At 50.3% G+C, this 14,832-nt stretch overlaps 1 protein-coding gene across 1 annotated transcript in view; it reads left to right on the top strand.

The window, feature by feature from the left end:
• The first annotated feature begins 881 nt into the window (after positions 1-881).
• Positions 882-14,832, top strand: part of ELOVL6 (ELOVL fatty acid elongase 6) — an 85,656-nt gene continuing 71,705 nt past the window's right edge. The window contains exons 1-2 of the mRNA XM_049786954.1: positions 882-889; positions 1,331-1,452. Of these exons, the coding sequence (XP_049642911.1) occupies positions 1,364-1,452 (89 nt within the window). The 5' untranslated portion in view covers positions 882-889; positions 1,331-1,363. The remainder of the gene's footprint in view (positions 890-1,330; positions 1,453-14,832) is intronic.

The following is a 14,832-nucleotide window of genomic DNA, read 5'->3' as shown; positions in this document are numbered from 1 at the left end:
TCCCGTTTCATTTTTCCTGACGGGGTTGGGGGGAGTGTGTTTCAATGTCAACATCTTGGGGAGAACGAGCCTCCTTCGCAAACGTGCATACCCCTTCCACACAGTAAGTAAAGTGAAAATTCTTTTGCAAAACAAAACTGGACCAGTAGGTCCAGTTCTCCTATCAAGACTTCCTGCCCCCTCCCCCGTCGTCCTTTTGTCTTCCCTAGATTAGCTCGACCCCTGCGGGTCACCAAACCCTCCACCCCACCCCGACTGCCAGGTTCCCCGTCCCTGGGGCGAGGGTGGGGGTGGTCAGGCTACAAGTTCCCCACCTTCTGCGTCCTCAGCATCCCTGGCCCTCGGGACCTTGGGGGAGCTCAGGTTTAAGCAGAACGGCGGGGTGGGGTGGGGTGGGGGGCCCTAGGGTCTGCGCGCACGTGTGCGCGTGGGTGGAGGGAGAGAAAGAGAGAGGGAGAGAGGAGAAAGAGAGGAGAAAGAGAGAGAAAGGGGGAGAGAGAGGAGAGGGAGAGAAGAGAGAGGAGAAAGGAGACAGGGGGAGAGAGAGAGAAAGAGGGGAGAGAGGAGAGGGAGAGAAGAGAGAGAGGAGGAAGAGAGGAGAGGGGAGAGAGAGGGGGGAAGAGGAGAAGAGGAGAAGAGAGGATAGAGGAGAGGAGAGGAGAGAGCGAGATAGCCGGAGACAGGGCAGGGGAGGCCGGCCGGCTGCGGGTGGGTGTCCCGCTCCCCGCCCGAGGTCACCGCGCCCGTCCGCCCGGCCCGGTCCTTGCCAAAGAGCTGGCAGGCAGGCAGGCAGGCAGGCAGGGAGGCCGGCCGGCGGAGCCCCGCACGCCCGCCCGCCCGCTCGCTCTCTCGGTCGCACTCGTCTCCCATCCCCGGCGCGGCCCACGAGGTCGGGGGCGGCGGGCTGACCTCCGGGGCCCCTCCCGTCCGCGCGCGCGGCGCCCCCGGCCCCATGCCCCGGGGCGGCCGGGCGGGCGGCGCCGCCGCCAAGGGTTAATTCCCGGCGATCGCACGAGGGGGAGGAGATTCCCCCGGCGAGTGAAAAGGGGCGATGGGCGCCGCGCGGGCACTAAGACCGCCAGGCATCCCGTCCCGCGCCGTCCCTCCCCGCCCAGGTGCCGGCGGACGCGGGCGCGGGCGCGGGCGCGGGCGGGCGGGCAGCGGCGGGCGGGCGGGCGGCGGCGGCGGCGGCGAGCCCGGAGCGCAGGCCCAGGCAATGCTCGGCGGCCGGGCGGGGAGAGCGCGCCGCGGCCCGGGCAGGCCGAGGGGGGCGGGCGGGGAGCCGCGGCGGGGCCAGCGCTTGACGTGCCCCCTGTTTTATCTTGTGCAGAGCGCACGCCAGCCGCTCCGGCCCGCCGCCCCCATGAACATGTCAGTGCTGACCCTGCAGGAATACGAGTTCGAGAAGCAGTTCGACGAGCATGAGGCCATCCGCTGGATGCAGGAGAACTGGTGAGCGGGGGGCGACGCCGGGGACAGCCGGCCGGGCGGGGGGGTGGACGGCGGCGGGCTTCGTGGAAGGGCTTCGGCCGCCCGCGGGACGGGGCGCCGACGGAGCCCGGAGCAGCCGGGGGCGCGCGGGGTCCTGGCGCCCCGGTCGTGCGCCGCAGCCCCACTTGCACATTATTTTGGGCCTCGACGCCGCTTACATAACGTGGGACCCGGTCGTGGGGTGTGCGGTGTGTGTGCGCGTGTGTTGGTGTGTTTGCGGGCGCCCCGCTCCTCGCCCGCCCGCGCCCCATCCCGCCGCGTGCCCTTCCTTTCTCCTTGCGAGCGAGGGAGCGCGCTGGAGCCCGCCGATCGGCCCTGGAGCCCCGGAGCCCCGGAGCCCGCTCCGCCCCGGCCCCGCGCCGAGCCCCTTCCCCTTCCGGCTCGGGAGCGAGTGGGGGGCGGGCGGGCAGCGCAGGGGACAATGCGGGCGGCGAAGACGCGAATGAATGAACCGGGGCGCGTGCGGCCGCGCCATGATCCAGTGGCCGGGGCTGGGCTGGGGTGGGGGGACGGGTCGGGGCCGGACGGAAATGCCTTTTGCAAACGCCTCTTGCACCCCGGCCGAGTCGAGACCTACTGACACCGGCCTAGCAGGCCACCGAACGCGAAACCCAAGACCTGGGGTGGTCTGCAGAGCCCTTGGCCGACGAACTGGGTGCTCGGGGCCGCGTCTTCCTCGGGTCCCCACTTTCCTGGGCCCGAGCTTTGGAGGACCCCGGGTGGGAGGCAGCCGTGTCACCTTGCGTCGCGTCGTGGGGTCGTGGGCGGGTGGGTGCCCGCGCCTCCCTCGGACCCGAGCCTCTCGTGCTTCCAGGCCGGCCCCAGGACGAGTAGGGGGACCTGGCCGGGTTGGGGAGGTACGGGGGGCCCTGGCTGCCCCTCGGCGTGTGCTAGTGTAGATCCCCCACCTTTGGCATCAATGGGATGAAGGCATCCATGGCATCAGAGGAGATGTGGCGTGCGGGCGGGGGGGGGGGGGGGCGTGATCGTGATCCGGGCTCTCCAGTGAGTTTGCGAGGAGGGGAGCAAGGCTGAGGGCCGGGCGTAGCACCCCAGAGTTAGGACGGTGGTGGGTGGCTGTTTGGGGACAGCCTGGGGTTTCCCCGCACTATTGACGGCTGAGGGTGGGGCCCTGGCTGCGAGAAGGGCTCAGGGCTAGGAGGGATGGTGGTAGTGCCACCACGTGGGGCCCCTGAAGCAGGCAGGGGCCATCCTGGGTGGGTGCCCCTGGAGATTGGACCCATCAGGCTTTGGTCCCTGATGACCCACGAACGAGTCTTTCCTCCCCGCATGGCAGGGGTGTGGGGCCTCTTGATCCCAGCTGCCAGCTCCCACCGGCCCTGGACGCTCCTCCCCTCGTGCCTTCTGCCTGGTCTCCCCAAACTTGTTGGACCACGTTAAGCCTGCCTTTCTGGATCTACCCTTCCCAGCTCTGGTCCCCTCCCAGCTCAGAGTTACTTCTCTTGCCCCATCTTTGAGGACGCACGCCATGGGCCCTTCCTTTCCACTGTCTTTTCCCGACTCGTTCACTTGAATCTGCCCCAGACTGGACTGAAATGGGCCAAGCCTGGTGCCCACTGAGTTCCCCTTGAAACTCAGACGCCAGTGACAGGCTTGGTCTCTGTTCCTCACCACCCAGGTGTGTGTCAATATGTCCTGCCTGCCAAGGAGCACTGCAGGGCATAGTTCTTGCTTTCCTCCCCTGTGTCACTCCTGGATGTCATGAACCATGCTTTCCTGTCACGGGCCACCCATTTCATTGCCAGCACTATCTGCCACTACCAGAGGCATGACAGCTTACTACTGTGTGTTCTCTCCTGGGCTCCAACTGCAGCCTGGCTTTCTTCAATGAGGCTTAGAAGAAAACAAAGTTTTCTTGGGGCTTACTTATTAGTTCAGTGACTTTAAGTTCAGTCCCTTGTCATACACACAGTGGGTCCCCTGTGTGTCAAATGCCTTTCTCTCTACCCCCCCTTTTGGGGGGGGGTTGTGTCACACCCAGCAGCGCTCAGAGGCTACTCTGGAATTATGCTCAGAAATCACTCCTGGCAGGCTCTGGGGACCATATGGGATGCCAGGATTCGAACCACTGACCTTCTGCATGCAAGGCAAACGCTTTACCTCCGTGCTATCTCTCTGGCCCCATGTTTTTTTTACATTTCCCTTTGTTAACAGAAGGGAGCTCTGTAACCAAGATTTAGGAAACCAAGAGGAAACGTGTGTTTGTATCTGTGTGTGTCTATATGCATACAAGGCCCTAAGCTTGAACTACATCTTTTGTCAAGCTCACTAACTTCAAATGATTGGAAGTAGCTATTGGAAGTGAAGTGCCTGCTCTGGACTTTCTGCTTAGCATTTGAAGAAGCCATTGGCTGCTGTGCTGAAGACGTCTCAGACCCAAAACATTGCTGCTGACTTAAGAGCACTGTAACTTCTCTCTGCTCTGAGCTACTGTCTTTTGAAGACTTGAGAGGCCCGGGGTAGGCTTGTCTACCTGATCTCTGCAAGGCCTAGTGTCAATTTGGAGGCCCTTAGGTAGGAATATTTTATCCTATCCAGCATCAAGTTCTTGTAAGTAGCATATGTATTATTGTATTAAATAATGGAGTTCCCTTGTTCTCAGGGGTGTTTGTGTATGCACAAAAAGGTTTGATTGGCGCTAGTTTATCACGTTTATTGTTGCTCTCACAATGATTAACCTTACATTCGTTGTCGACACAGGGTAAAATAAACACTATAGACTTTTGAAACTTTCCTTGAAAATGAGTTCTAAACAAATGAGGAAAACAATTGGATGCAAAGTAATGGACAGTCCCTTGGAGAACCGCCTTCATTTTCAAAACCACATGTCAAATTGAGAAAATTTTGAATACCTGTAAAACAATAAGGGACCTTACTGCACGTGGGTAAAGGAAAAATACCTGTTTCTTTCTACCCAGTTTGGAACAGCCTTGGTAGTGTTACAACACCCAACAGAGGCATCCTGTTCTTTTCGGAGATGCCTGACCATTAATTACCTGTTATTTATAAACTTTGCAAGCCACGGATCAGAGTCGCCTGCCTGCCTGCCTGCCTGCCTGCCTTGGTGGTGGATAGGTGAGGCCACATAGAATTCACTGAGTGAGGAGCCCAGCTGGGCTTCACCGGCTTCTTGCCACCCTCCTGCCTGCCAGGTCTCTGCATCCTGGTGGCGGTTCCTTGCTCCAGTTGTAATCGTCTGGCCAATGGTGATTATCTTCTGATGTCTGCTGACTCCGTGCTCACCAATCGCAAGGCAGGAGGCCTGTGCTGACTGCCGCAAGCGGGTGTGTGTGAGGTGACGTCATCAAAGGGCTTGCCCAGAACCCCGGGCCCCGCCTCTCCCTCTCTGGCCTCCTCCCCCAGCCAGCAAGGCTTTTGTATAATTTCTGATTTTATTTCCCCCAGTGGGGATCATTTTAAGGTTCCGCCCCCAAAATTTGTGTTTTGGGGTCTGGAAGATAGTGTTTGTCAGTCTAGCTAAGTAAACCTAAACTAGGCTCGGTGTTTTTTGTTTGTTTGTTTGTTTTGGTAAGGAAAATGAAAAAGAAAATTAAGGGGAGTGTACATTTATGTACATGGTTTTGTGCAGGGGGTGGGCTTAGAAACGAATCCCTTGTTCAATTTCAATATTAAACACACACAAAAGCATCATAAACTATTACCAGTGCTTTTTTTCCCCAAGAATAGTCATGTCTATCAGACTTCCTAGATATTGTATTTAATTCGATTTTTTCCCCTGTAGTGACCATTTTTCCCCCCATTGATTCCTGAAATTCTCCTTGTAACTCTGTGTGAGAAGAATGAAGAGTCGTGTAGGCTGAAAAGATAAAACAGAAATGGCCATTTAACTGGGGTTTTATTTTATTTTATTTTATTTTGTTTTTTGGGTCAAACTGCGGCACTTGGGTTACTCCTTGCTCTGCTCTCAGAAATTGCTCCTGGCAGGCTCGGGGTTCATATGGGCTGGCCAGGATCGAGCCCAGGTCAGTTCCAGGTTAGCTGCATGTAAGTCAAACCCCCTACCTCTGTGCTATTGCTCCTGTCCCTAGACTTTATTTTTTTTGTTTGTTTTTTTTTTTAGGAATATCTGTACATATTACCTTACTTGCTGCTTATTTTAGAGAGGCATTGGGCCTGCTGTGCTCCAGGGTAAGAGAAGAGCCCCTAGTTGGACTTTGGTTCCGTTGCTTCAGGGAGCACCCAGCCAGAAGAAGCCCTGAGTACCCCTGGGTGTGGTAAGCAAGACAAAGAATAGGAAGCTTGAGGAAATGTGTACAGAAAAGAATGTAATCTGTGTCAAGATTCTAGGAAAGAGTAAAATGTTGTGTGAGAGATTTATTCTTTTTTTTTTTTTTTTTTTTTTGGTTTTTGGGCCACACCCGGCGATGCTCAGGGGTCACTCCTGGCTGTCTGCTCAGAAATAGCTCCTGGCAGGCACGGGGGACCATATGGGACAACGGGATTCGAACCAGCCACCTTTGGTCCTGGGTTGGCTGCTTGCAAGGCAAACGCCCCTCTGTGCTATCTCTCCGGGCCCGAGAGATTTATTCTAAACTTTAGTGTTCTTTTAAAATAAATAATAGAGGGGCCGGAGAGATAGAATGGAGGTAAGGCGTTTGCCTTTCATGCAGAAGGACAGTGGTTCGAATCTGCCAGGAGTGATTTCTGAGCATAGAGCCAGGAGTAACCCCTGAGCGCTGCCGGATTTGACCCAAAACCAAAACAAAACAAAATAAAATAAAATAATAATAATAGAGAGCCAGAGAGATAACACAACAGTAAGGCATTTGCCTTGCACGCAGAAGGACTGTGGTTCGAATCCTGGCATCCCATATGGTCCCCTGAATCTGCTGGGGGCAATTTCTGAGCATAGAGCCAGGCATAGGCCCTGAGTGCTGCCGGGTGTGAGCCCCCCCAAAATTAAATACTAAAGGGAAAGCACATGACTAATTGGGGCGAGCTCCAATTATCATCACTTATGAAGTACTGTTAGCCCCACCAGGATTGAGCTCTTCAGTGCAAAGCAAGGGACACAGCTGGGTGTAGCATCAAACCGAACAAAACCCCAGATCTATGTTCTTGCAGTTCTAAGTTGTTGTATTACTGTTTTGGGGTCTTAACCCGGTGGAGTTCAGGATTCTTGGTGGACTCATTGCTGGTGTTGTGTATGTCAGAGAGATTGGGGGAATCCAACCTTGACCCCCACATACAAGTTTTTCAGCCCCCTTACCTTCCTTTTTTTTTTTTTTTTTAAGCCCCGGCACCCTCCCCCTTACCTTCCTTGCTCAAGACAATCTAATATTTTCAATATTCTCAGGAATGAAAGAAAGGAAGCTGAAAACTATATACTGATTAAGTCATTCCACTTGACACTTACATTAGTTATAACAAATAGAATATACTTTTGACATAAGGTGTTTTGTGTAAAGGGGCTATTTCTGTTAACTCTTACTTTTACTGTTACTTTTTACTTTTTTAACTTTTACTGTTACTAAATCTCAAAGTATCCAGGATAACAGCGATATTTAGTTATTTAGTTAAACCACTTCAAATCTAAGCATTACTTTATACACCTCTTGAAAGAAGCCCTCTTTCAAGCTGGTGGAAAAACTGTTGCAAGGGGTGAGAGATACTCAGGCAAGCATAAAATAACTTAGTCACCACACATAGTAAGTGGAAGAGAGGAACAATTTATCTTTCTCAGTGCTTTGTTTTTTGTCCCCCTTCGGTTTTTCGACACACCCTGTGACACTCAAAGGTTACTCCTGGCTATGTGCTCAGAAATCTCTCCTGGCTTGAGGGACCATATGGGATGCCAGGGGATTGAACCGCAGTCCATGCTAGGCTTGTGCACGCAAGATAAACACCTTAGGGCTTGCCCTACCGCTCCGGACCTTCTCTGGTATTTTTTTTTTTTTTTTTTGTATTTTTTGAGCCACACCCATTTGATGCTCAGGGGTTACTCCTGGCTATGCGCTCAGAAATCGCCTCTGGCCTGGGGGGGCCATATGGGACACCGGGGGATCGAACTGTGGTCCATCCGCTTGCAAGGCAGACACCTAACCTGTAGTGCCACCTTCCCGGCCCCTCTCTGGTATTTTCTGAGGCAAGTTCTCAACACATTGTCTTCCTAGTTCCAAAATGCCTTTTCCGATTTACCTAGAAAATTGATTAATAGCCCCAGTAAATCTAGAAATACACCAAGATCATGTTGAAATGTTGGCCTTACACATAATCCTTGATCTTCATCCTGACTGTATATGTGTAATATTGACTTAGTTACTCTAACCCCCTACATGCACACCAAAAAGCATTCTTAAATATATTTAATTTACAATAATTTTTTTTTTTTTTTTTTTGGTTTTTGGGCCACACCCAGCGGTGCTCAGGGGTTCCTCCTGGCTGTCTGCTCAGAAATAGCTCCTGGCAGGCACGGGGGGACCATATGGGACACTGGGATTCGAACCAACCACCTTTGATCCTGGATCGGCTGCTTGCGAGGCAAATGCCGCTGTGCTATCTCTCCAGGCCCATAATTTACAATAATTCTTTAGAGATAGATAAGTTTGACCTTTTTGGGGGTGTGAGCACACCCAGTGATGCTCAGGGGTTATGTATTCATGGTTCTGCAGGAATGGTTATTGGTTTTAGTTAGCTTTTTTTTTTTTTTTGGTTTTTGGGTCACAGAAATCGCTCCTGTCAGGCTCGGGGGACCATATGGGATGCTGGGATTCGAATCGCTGGCCTTCTGCATCCAAGGCAAATGCCCTACCTCCGTGCTATCTCCCTGGCACCCTAGGAATGTTTTTTTGTTTTTGTTTTTGTTTTTTTTGGGGGGGGTCACACCCGGTAGTACTCAGGGGTTACTCCTGGCTCTATGCTAAGAAATCGCCCCTGGCAGGCACTGGGGACCATATGGGATGCTGGGGTTCCAACCACCATCCTTCTGCATGAAAGGCAAATGCCTTACCTCCATGCTATCTCTCCACCTCCCCCAGGAATGTTTTAATTCTCCAGGAATTATTCCTAGTGGGCTCAGGGGACTCAGGGGACCATATTAGGAGGTCCTGGGGGTTGAAACCGGGTTGGTGCTGTGCAAGGCAAGCACCTTATTTCTATACTATTGCTCAGGCCTCTAATTAGACCTTTTTTTTTTTTAAATATGTGCATATATATGTATATGTATATATAAATAATGTCCTTGAGTAAAGAAGCTTAATATGAAGTTCATTGAATAAACCTCTCCCGAAACATGGGATGACATGAACCTTCTAAGTCCAAGCGGATGCATTTCTGATGATGCATTAAATGCTTGTCTGTCTCTAGTCTGGACTTACTAGAAAGACCTTCTCTTTAGGAAGTTTTTTGTACTTGTATACAAGAAACACAATACTTGATTAGATAGAGACACTGGAAAACTCCCACACTTCCACTCAGATTTCATTTCCCCTGCTGTGAACTTTCTAAAATGTAGCTTTTAGCCTGTCTGCCAAAAGAAAAGTTGGAGAAAAAGGTATCTGAGAATCTCCACTGAGCTAAATATAATAAAGACTGATTGGAAGCATTTTTGCTGGAGTTCTCAATACTTATAATTCTTTTACAATTTCATAAATTAGTTCTTTCTCAAGCATTTCTCAGAGTTTCTGATTGTCATTTGAGGAGGATTTTGTTGATAAATTTGTTGTTGTGGTTGTTCTGGGGTGTGCTCAGGGCTTATTTTTGGCTCTAAGACAGTGGTCCTCAAACTATGGCCCCTGGGCCACATTGTATTTGTATCTGTTTTGTTTCTTCATTGCAAAATAAGATATATGCAGTGTGCATAAGAATTCGTTCATAAGTTTTGTTTTTACTATAGTCAGACCCTCCAATGGTCTGAGGGACAGTGAACTGGCCCCCTGTTTAAAAAGTTTGAGGACCCCTGCGACCATAGGTCACTCCTGGTGAACCCAACTATATGTGTGCTGCTAAGGATTGAACCCAGATCTGGCATTTACTTGTAAGGCAAGTGCCTTCCTTGCTGTACTATCACTGTCTCCTGTAATGTATTTTGGGGACAGTCTGAAGAACTCTTGGGTTCATTTTATAAGTTAAAAAGAAATTGGTTAAAAAAAAAAAAGAAAGAAAGAAATTGGTTATAGAGCCAGAGTGATCACAGTGGGAAGGGCATTTGTCTTTCACACACTGACCAAGTTTGATTCGCTGCGTCCCATATGGTCCCCCATGCACCATCAGGATTGATTCCTAGGCTCATAGCCTGAGTAACCCCTTCAGTACTGTCTGGTGTGCTCTCATCCCCCACACCCCTCCCAGTTTTGGGTATTAATGGATTCTTTGCCAGGGCTTCCTGTGTGCAGTTTGTACAAACACATACATCCCGACTTATTTTAATTAATGCTTGTTTGGGGGAGGCAATCTGGGCCATGATCAGAGACTGCTTTCAGCTCTCTGCTGGGGGGTTGGTTCCCAGTGGGGCTCAGGGAACCGTACCCCACATGCACTCAGCCCTTTGAACTGTCTCTAGTTTCCAGCTTCCTGTTTTGATGTGAAACTTCTGTGTACCTTTCAAAGCAATGCAACTCTGATCTTGCAGTGGCTTTTCTGACAATGAAAGGGGTTCTTACGTAGAAAGACCTATGAAACCTATGGTTTCCTCCGTTTGAAGACTAGGTGACGCAGAAATTTGGAAAACTGGCATGATTTTCTTCCTTTTGGAGCCCAGAAAGAGCCCTAAGAGGACTAAGGTCTCGGATAGTTAGGTTAAACAGATTTGTTGGCTTTCTCCGAGGGATGCATACTTAATTGTTACAAGCTCACTACAGGCCTTTGATAAATAATATCTTTTCTTAGATCTTCACTAATAGGCCCCCTGAGGTGAGAACAGTGGAAATTGCTAGTTGGGATGCAGTGGAGAAAAAGTCCCCCCCCTTAAGTGCTGGGCCAGCTGGTGCCAATCAGTTTCTTATTTGCATGTGTATGTTATTCAGTCAGTGGGATTCTGAGAACAGTTTAAGACACCCCTACCCCTTCAGCCAGTGATCTCCAGTGACTGTCATTTTTCACCAAGTAGATCCTCTTGCTCCACAAGTTGGAAAGGTCCCCAGACACCAGGCACGTGCCTCACCTATCTGATTTTGAACATTTTGTGCAGCGGTCCCTGCCCGAGACCTGCTTCCCTGGTGGGATGACAGCTTGTGGAGTTATTTACAGCCTCCCAAACCCTTTACCCCCACCAGGCAGAATCAGACTTGAACCTGGTGCCATGTCCCTTGAGCTCTCTTCCCTGTCTTTTATTCATTTTAAGTGGTTTTCCTATAAGTTTAAAGGTTGGGTATATTTGTTTGTTTTTTGTTTTTGGGTCACACCCAGCAGTGCTCAAGGGTTATTCCTGGCTCTACGCTCAGAAATCACTCCTAGCAGGCTCGGGGGACCATGTGGGATGCTGGGATTTGAATCACTGTACTTCTGCATGCAAGGCAAACGCCCTACCACCATACAGTCTCTCCGGCCCCAACTTTGAAGTTTTTGACTTCAGGGCAGAAGAAATAAAAGTGTTTAGAGGTAACATTCTGAAGGCTGGAGCTGTCGGTAGTACAGAGAGGGAAGGTATTTACTTTTCTTGCACGCGACCCATCTGGGTTGGATCCCCAGCACCTACATGTTCTCCCAAGCACTGTTAAGAGTGAGCCCTGAGTCCTGTGGGTGTTACCCCAAAATAAAATAAAATGAACATTCTGGAAACAAGACACCTCTAGCCCTTAATCAGATATCCAATTGCCTCCTTTTAAACGTTGCTTTCAAATAAAAATAAAATAAAATGAACGTTCTGGAAAGAAAACACCTCTAGCCCTTAATCAGATATCCAGTTGCCTCCTTTTTTTTTTTTTTTTTTTGGTTTTTGGGCCACACCCGGCGGTGCTCGGGGTTACTCCTGTCTGTCTGCTCAGAAACAGCTCCTGGCAGGCATGGGGGACCATATGGGACACCGGGATTCGAACCAACCACCTTTGGTCCTGGATCGGCTGCTTGCAAGGCAAACACCGCTGTGCTCTCTCTCCTGGCCCCAGTTGCCTCCTTTTCAACATTGTTTTCTTTCTTTTTAAATGTTGAATAGACTAGATCAGTAGCTAATGTTCTGTATGAGAAATAGTCCTCAGAGACATCTTTTGTATATTAATCTTTTTACTTGCTTTCCTTTGGATAGATACAAACTAAAAGGTTGGAGTAATGGCTCTTTAAGGATCATGTTTTCTGCATCTGACAGACCACCAATACTGACACAGTTTAATCTCCAGGAGAGAAGAGTGTCCACTCCCTTTTGAGCCTTGGAGATGATCATCTCTAAATACATTTTTTGTTGTTGTTTATTGGTTTTTGGGCCACACCCGGTGGCGATGCTCAGGGGTTACTCCTGACCTTGTGCTCATAAATTGCAGAAATCCTGACTCTGACCACATCGGATGCCAGAATCAAGCCCAGGTCTATCCTGGGTCAGCCGCATGCAAGGCAAACACCCTACTGCTGTGCTATTTCTCCGGCCCCTTCTAAAGTAAATCTTCGATAAGTTCATGGCAAAGAGACACCCCAGTGCGTTTATTTGGTTTCTTTTTTTTTTTTGGTTTTTGGCCACACCCGGCGCTCAGGGGTTACTCCTGGCTATCTGCTCAGAAATTGCTCCTGGCAGGCACAGGGATATGTGACTTGGGGATTTGAACCAACCACCATAGGTCCTGGATTGGCTGCTTGCAAAGCAAACGCGGCTGTGCTCTCTCTCCGGCAGTTTATTTAGTTTCTGCATTCATTTGTGCTTGTTTCCTATTTGCCTCTGAATTATCTGTACCTGGACTTTTTTGTTTTGTTTTGTTTTTGGGCCACACCCTGCAGTTCTCAGAAGTTGCTCCTGGCAGGCTCAGGGGACCCTATGGGATGTAGGGATTCTAACCAATGACCTTTTGCTGCAAGGCGAACGCTTTACCTCCATGCTATCTCTCCAGTCCCTGTACCTGGACTTATAATTAGCTCTTTGCTTACACATGTGATTTATTTTGGGGTCACACCCGGTGGCACTCAAGGGGTACTCCTAGCTCTGTGCTCAGAAATCACTCCTTGAAGGTTTGCGGGGGGGGGGGGGGTGAGATCATATGTGATACCAGGGATTGAACCTGGGTTGACTGCATGCAAGGCAAACACTATCTGCTGTGCTATTGCTCCAGCTCCATGTGTCCATGTGTGATTTCTACAAGCTGTCAGAGAAGAAGACATCGAGTAGGCACTTGCACTTGTGGTCAACTCAGGTTTGATCCCTAGCACTCCTTAGGCTCCTCTGAGCACGGCCAGGAGTGATTCATGAGGGCAGAGCCAGAGTAACCCAAACCCAAACTGAACAAATAAAAATACTGATTTCTACAGTCGCTATTGTGCTCACTTCCCATAGCTAATATAGATAGTTTAGCTGTGAATGGAAAATGTATTTTCCATCTTTTCCAAAACTAAGAGAAACCACTATGCCTCTCTTTCTCTCTTCCTCTCTCATGCAAGGTTTTTTTTTTTTTTTTTTTTTTGGTTTTTGGTTTTTGGTTTTTGGGCCACACCCAGTGGTGCTCAGGGGTTACTCCTGGCTGTCTGCTCAGAAATAGCTCCTGGCAGGCAGGGGGGGGGGTATATGGGACACCGGGATTCGAACCAACCACCTTTGGTCCTGGATCAGCTGCTTGCAAGGCAAACGCCGCTGTGCTGTCTCTCCGGGCCCTCATGCAAGGTTTTGCTGCTGAATTATGTTCTTTGCCCCGAGCTTATTTTTCTTTTTCCTGAGCTTGCCTCTTATAAATAGTCCATCGCCTCCTAGTTTGGGAAGGAGGAAGGCGGGTGGCGGGTGAAGGGGATTGATCCAAGTGAGGGGGTTTCTGGTGTTCCTTCCGAGTTACTGAGTCTCCCATGGGTCTCCCCAAGGACTAGCCATGAGTATGTTGTGACCTGTGTGTTGTGGGCATATCCGTGAGCATTGCTATGGTCTTGTGTGTTGTGTTTCTGTGCTTGCTGGAACTACAGAGGTCTGAGTTCCGATCTTGGTTTCTTGGGTTCCTTTACCAGCAGGTCAATCACTTTTTCCTCGGTTTACCTATCTGAGTTTTTTTTTTTTTCTTTTTTTGTGGTGATGATGGTTTGTCCTTGGCAGCCTGTGCCATTGAAGTCTTCACTGCCTGCACATAGAGTTTCATTGCACCTTTATGTTGTCTACATCTTAGAGTCTCTGGGGTCCACGAGGACAGGAGAGGCTGATGAAATCCTCACGAGGTTTCTGTATCCCCCCACAAATGGCCATATAGCCAATCCTCAAAGACAGGACATGCTCCAGCCCCAGGATCTATCGCCATGAGGGCATTATCGTGGAATGGATGAAAAGGTACCCATATCCTTTATTTTTATGACATCCATTATGGGCTTTAAAGTACCTGGCATAGAAGGAATAAGAAGCTTAGGGACTGGGGATAGCACAGTGATATCACAGAGGGGAGGGCTAACTTGGATTCCATCCCCAACATCCCATATTGTCCCCCAAGCCTGCCTGGAGTGCAGAGCCAGAATTAACCCCAGAGTATCACTGAAGGTGATAAAAAAAAGTGTTGGGGGGTGGGTGGAAGGATGGTATGGGGTGAAGGCATGTACATGCTTTATATGCACTTATATGGCATTCTATGCAGTCAGCCCCGGTTTGATCCCGCCACTTCATATAACCCCGGCTCAGGAGTGATCCCTGAGCCCTTACCAGCTTAACCTTACAGCAGGGGTCGGTCCACAAATGGCCCTCCATACAACATTTTGTGGCCCTGCCCTAGAGGAATCTTTGTTTTGTTTTGTTTTAGTTGTTTGGGTCACACCCCCCAATGTTCAAGGCTTACTACTGACTTTGCACTGTGATCACCCGACTTGCCTCCTGTGGCCCCCAGGTAAATTGAGCTTGAGATCCTTGCAGCCTCATCCACCAGCTCCCCTCCCCCCCAAACAGCTGAGGGAGTGGCTTTGCAAAGACAGCCCCTAGAAATATTTCCCAAAGCTAGGCTTGAAGTTCACACACAGATAGTATGCAGACATTTCTGGAAATCCACACTGATGACTAATTTATTTCCCAGAAAACACCTGAGATTCTCTTCTTAAATAATTCATCAGCTAAAGTGTGCTGGTGTTATCTAGTCAGAGAGGGGGGTGTGTGGTGTGGTATGGTGTGGTGTGGTGTGGTGTGCGGTGTGGTGCAGTGCGGTGCGGTGTGGTGCGGGGTGTGGTGTGGTGTGGTGTGTGTAATGGGATTTCAAATAATGAACTTGC

Source organism: Suncus etruscus, chromosome 14 (assembly GCF_024139225.1).
Source record: "Suncus etruscus isolate mSunEtr1 chromosome 14, mSunEtr1.pri.cur, whole genome shotgun sequence".
NCBI classification, from domain to species: Eukaryota; Metazoa; Chordata; class Mammalia; order Eulipotyphla; family Soricidae; genus Suncus; species Suncus etruscus.
This window is presented reverse-complemented; position numbering and strand designations above follow the sequence as displayed.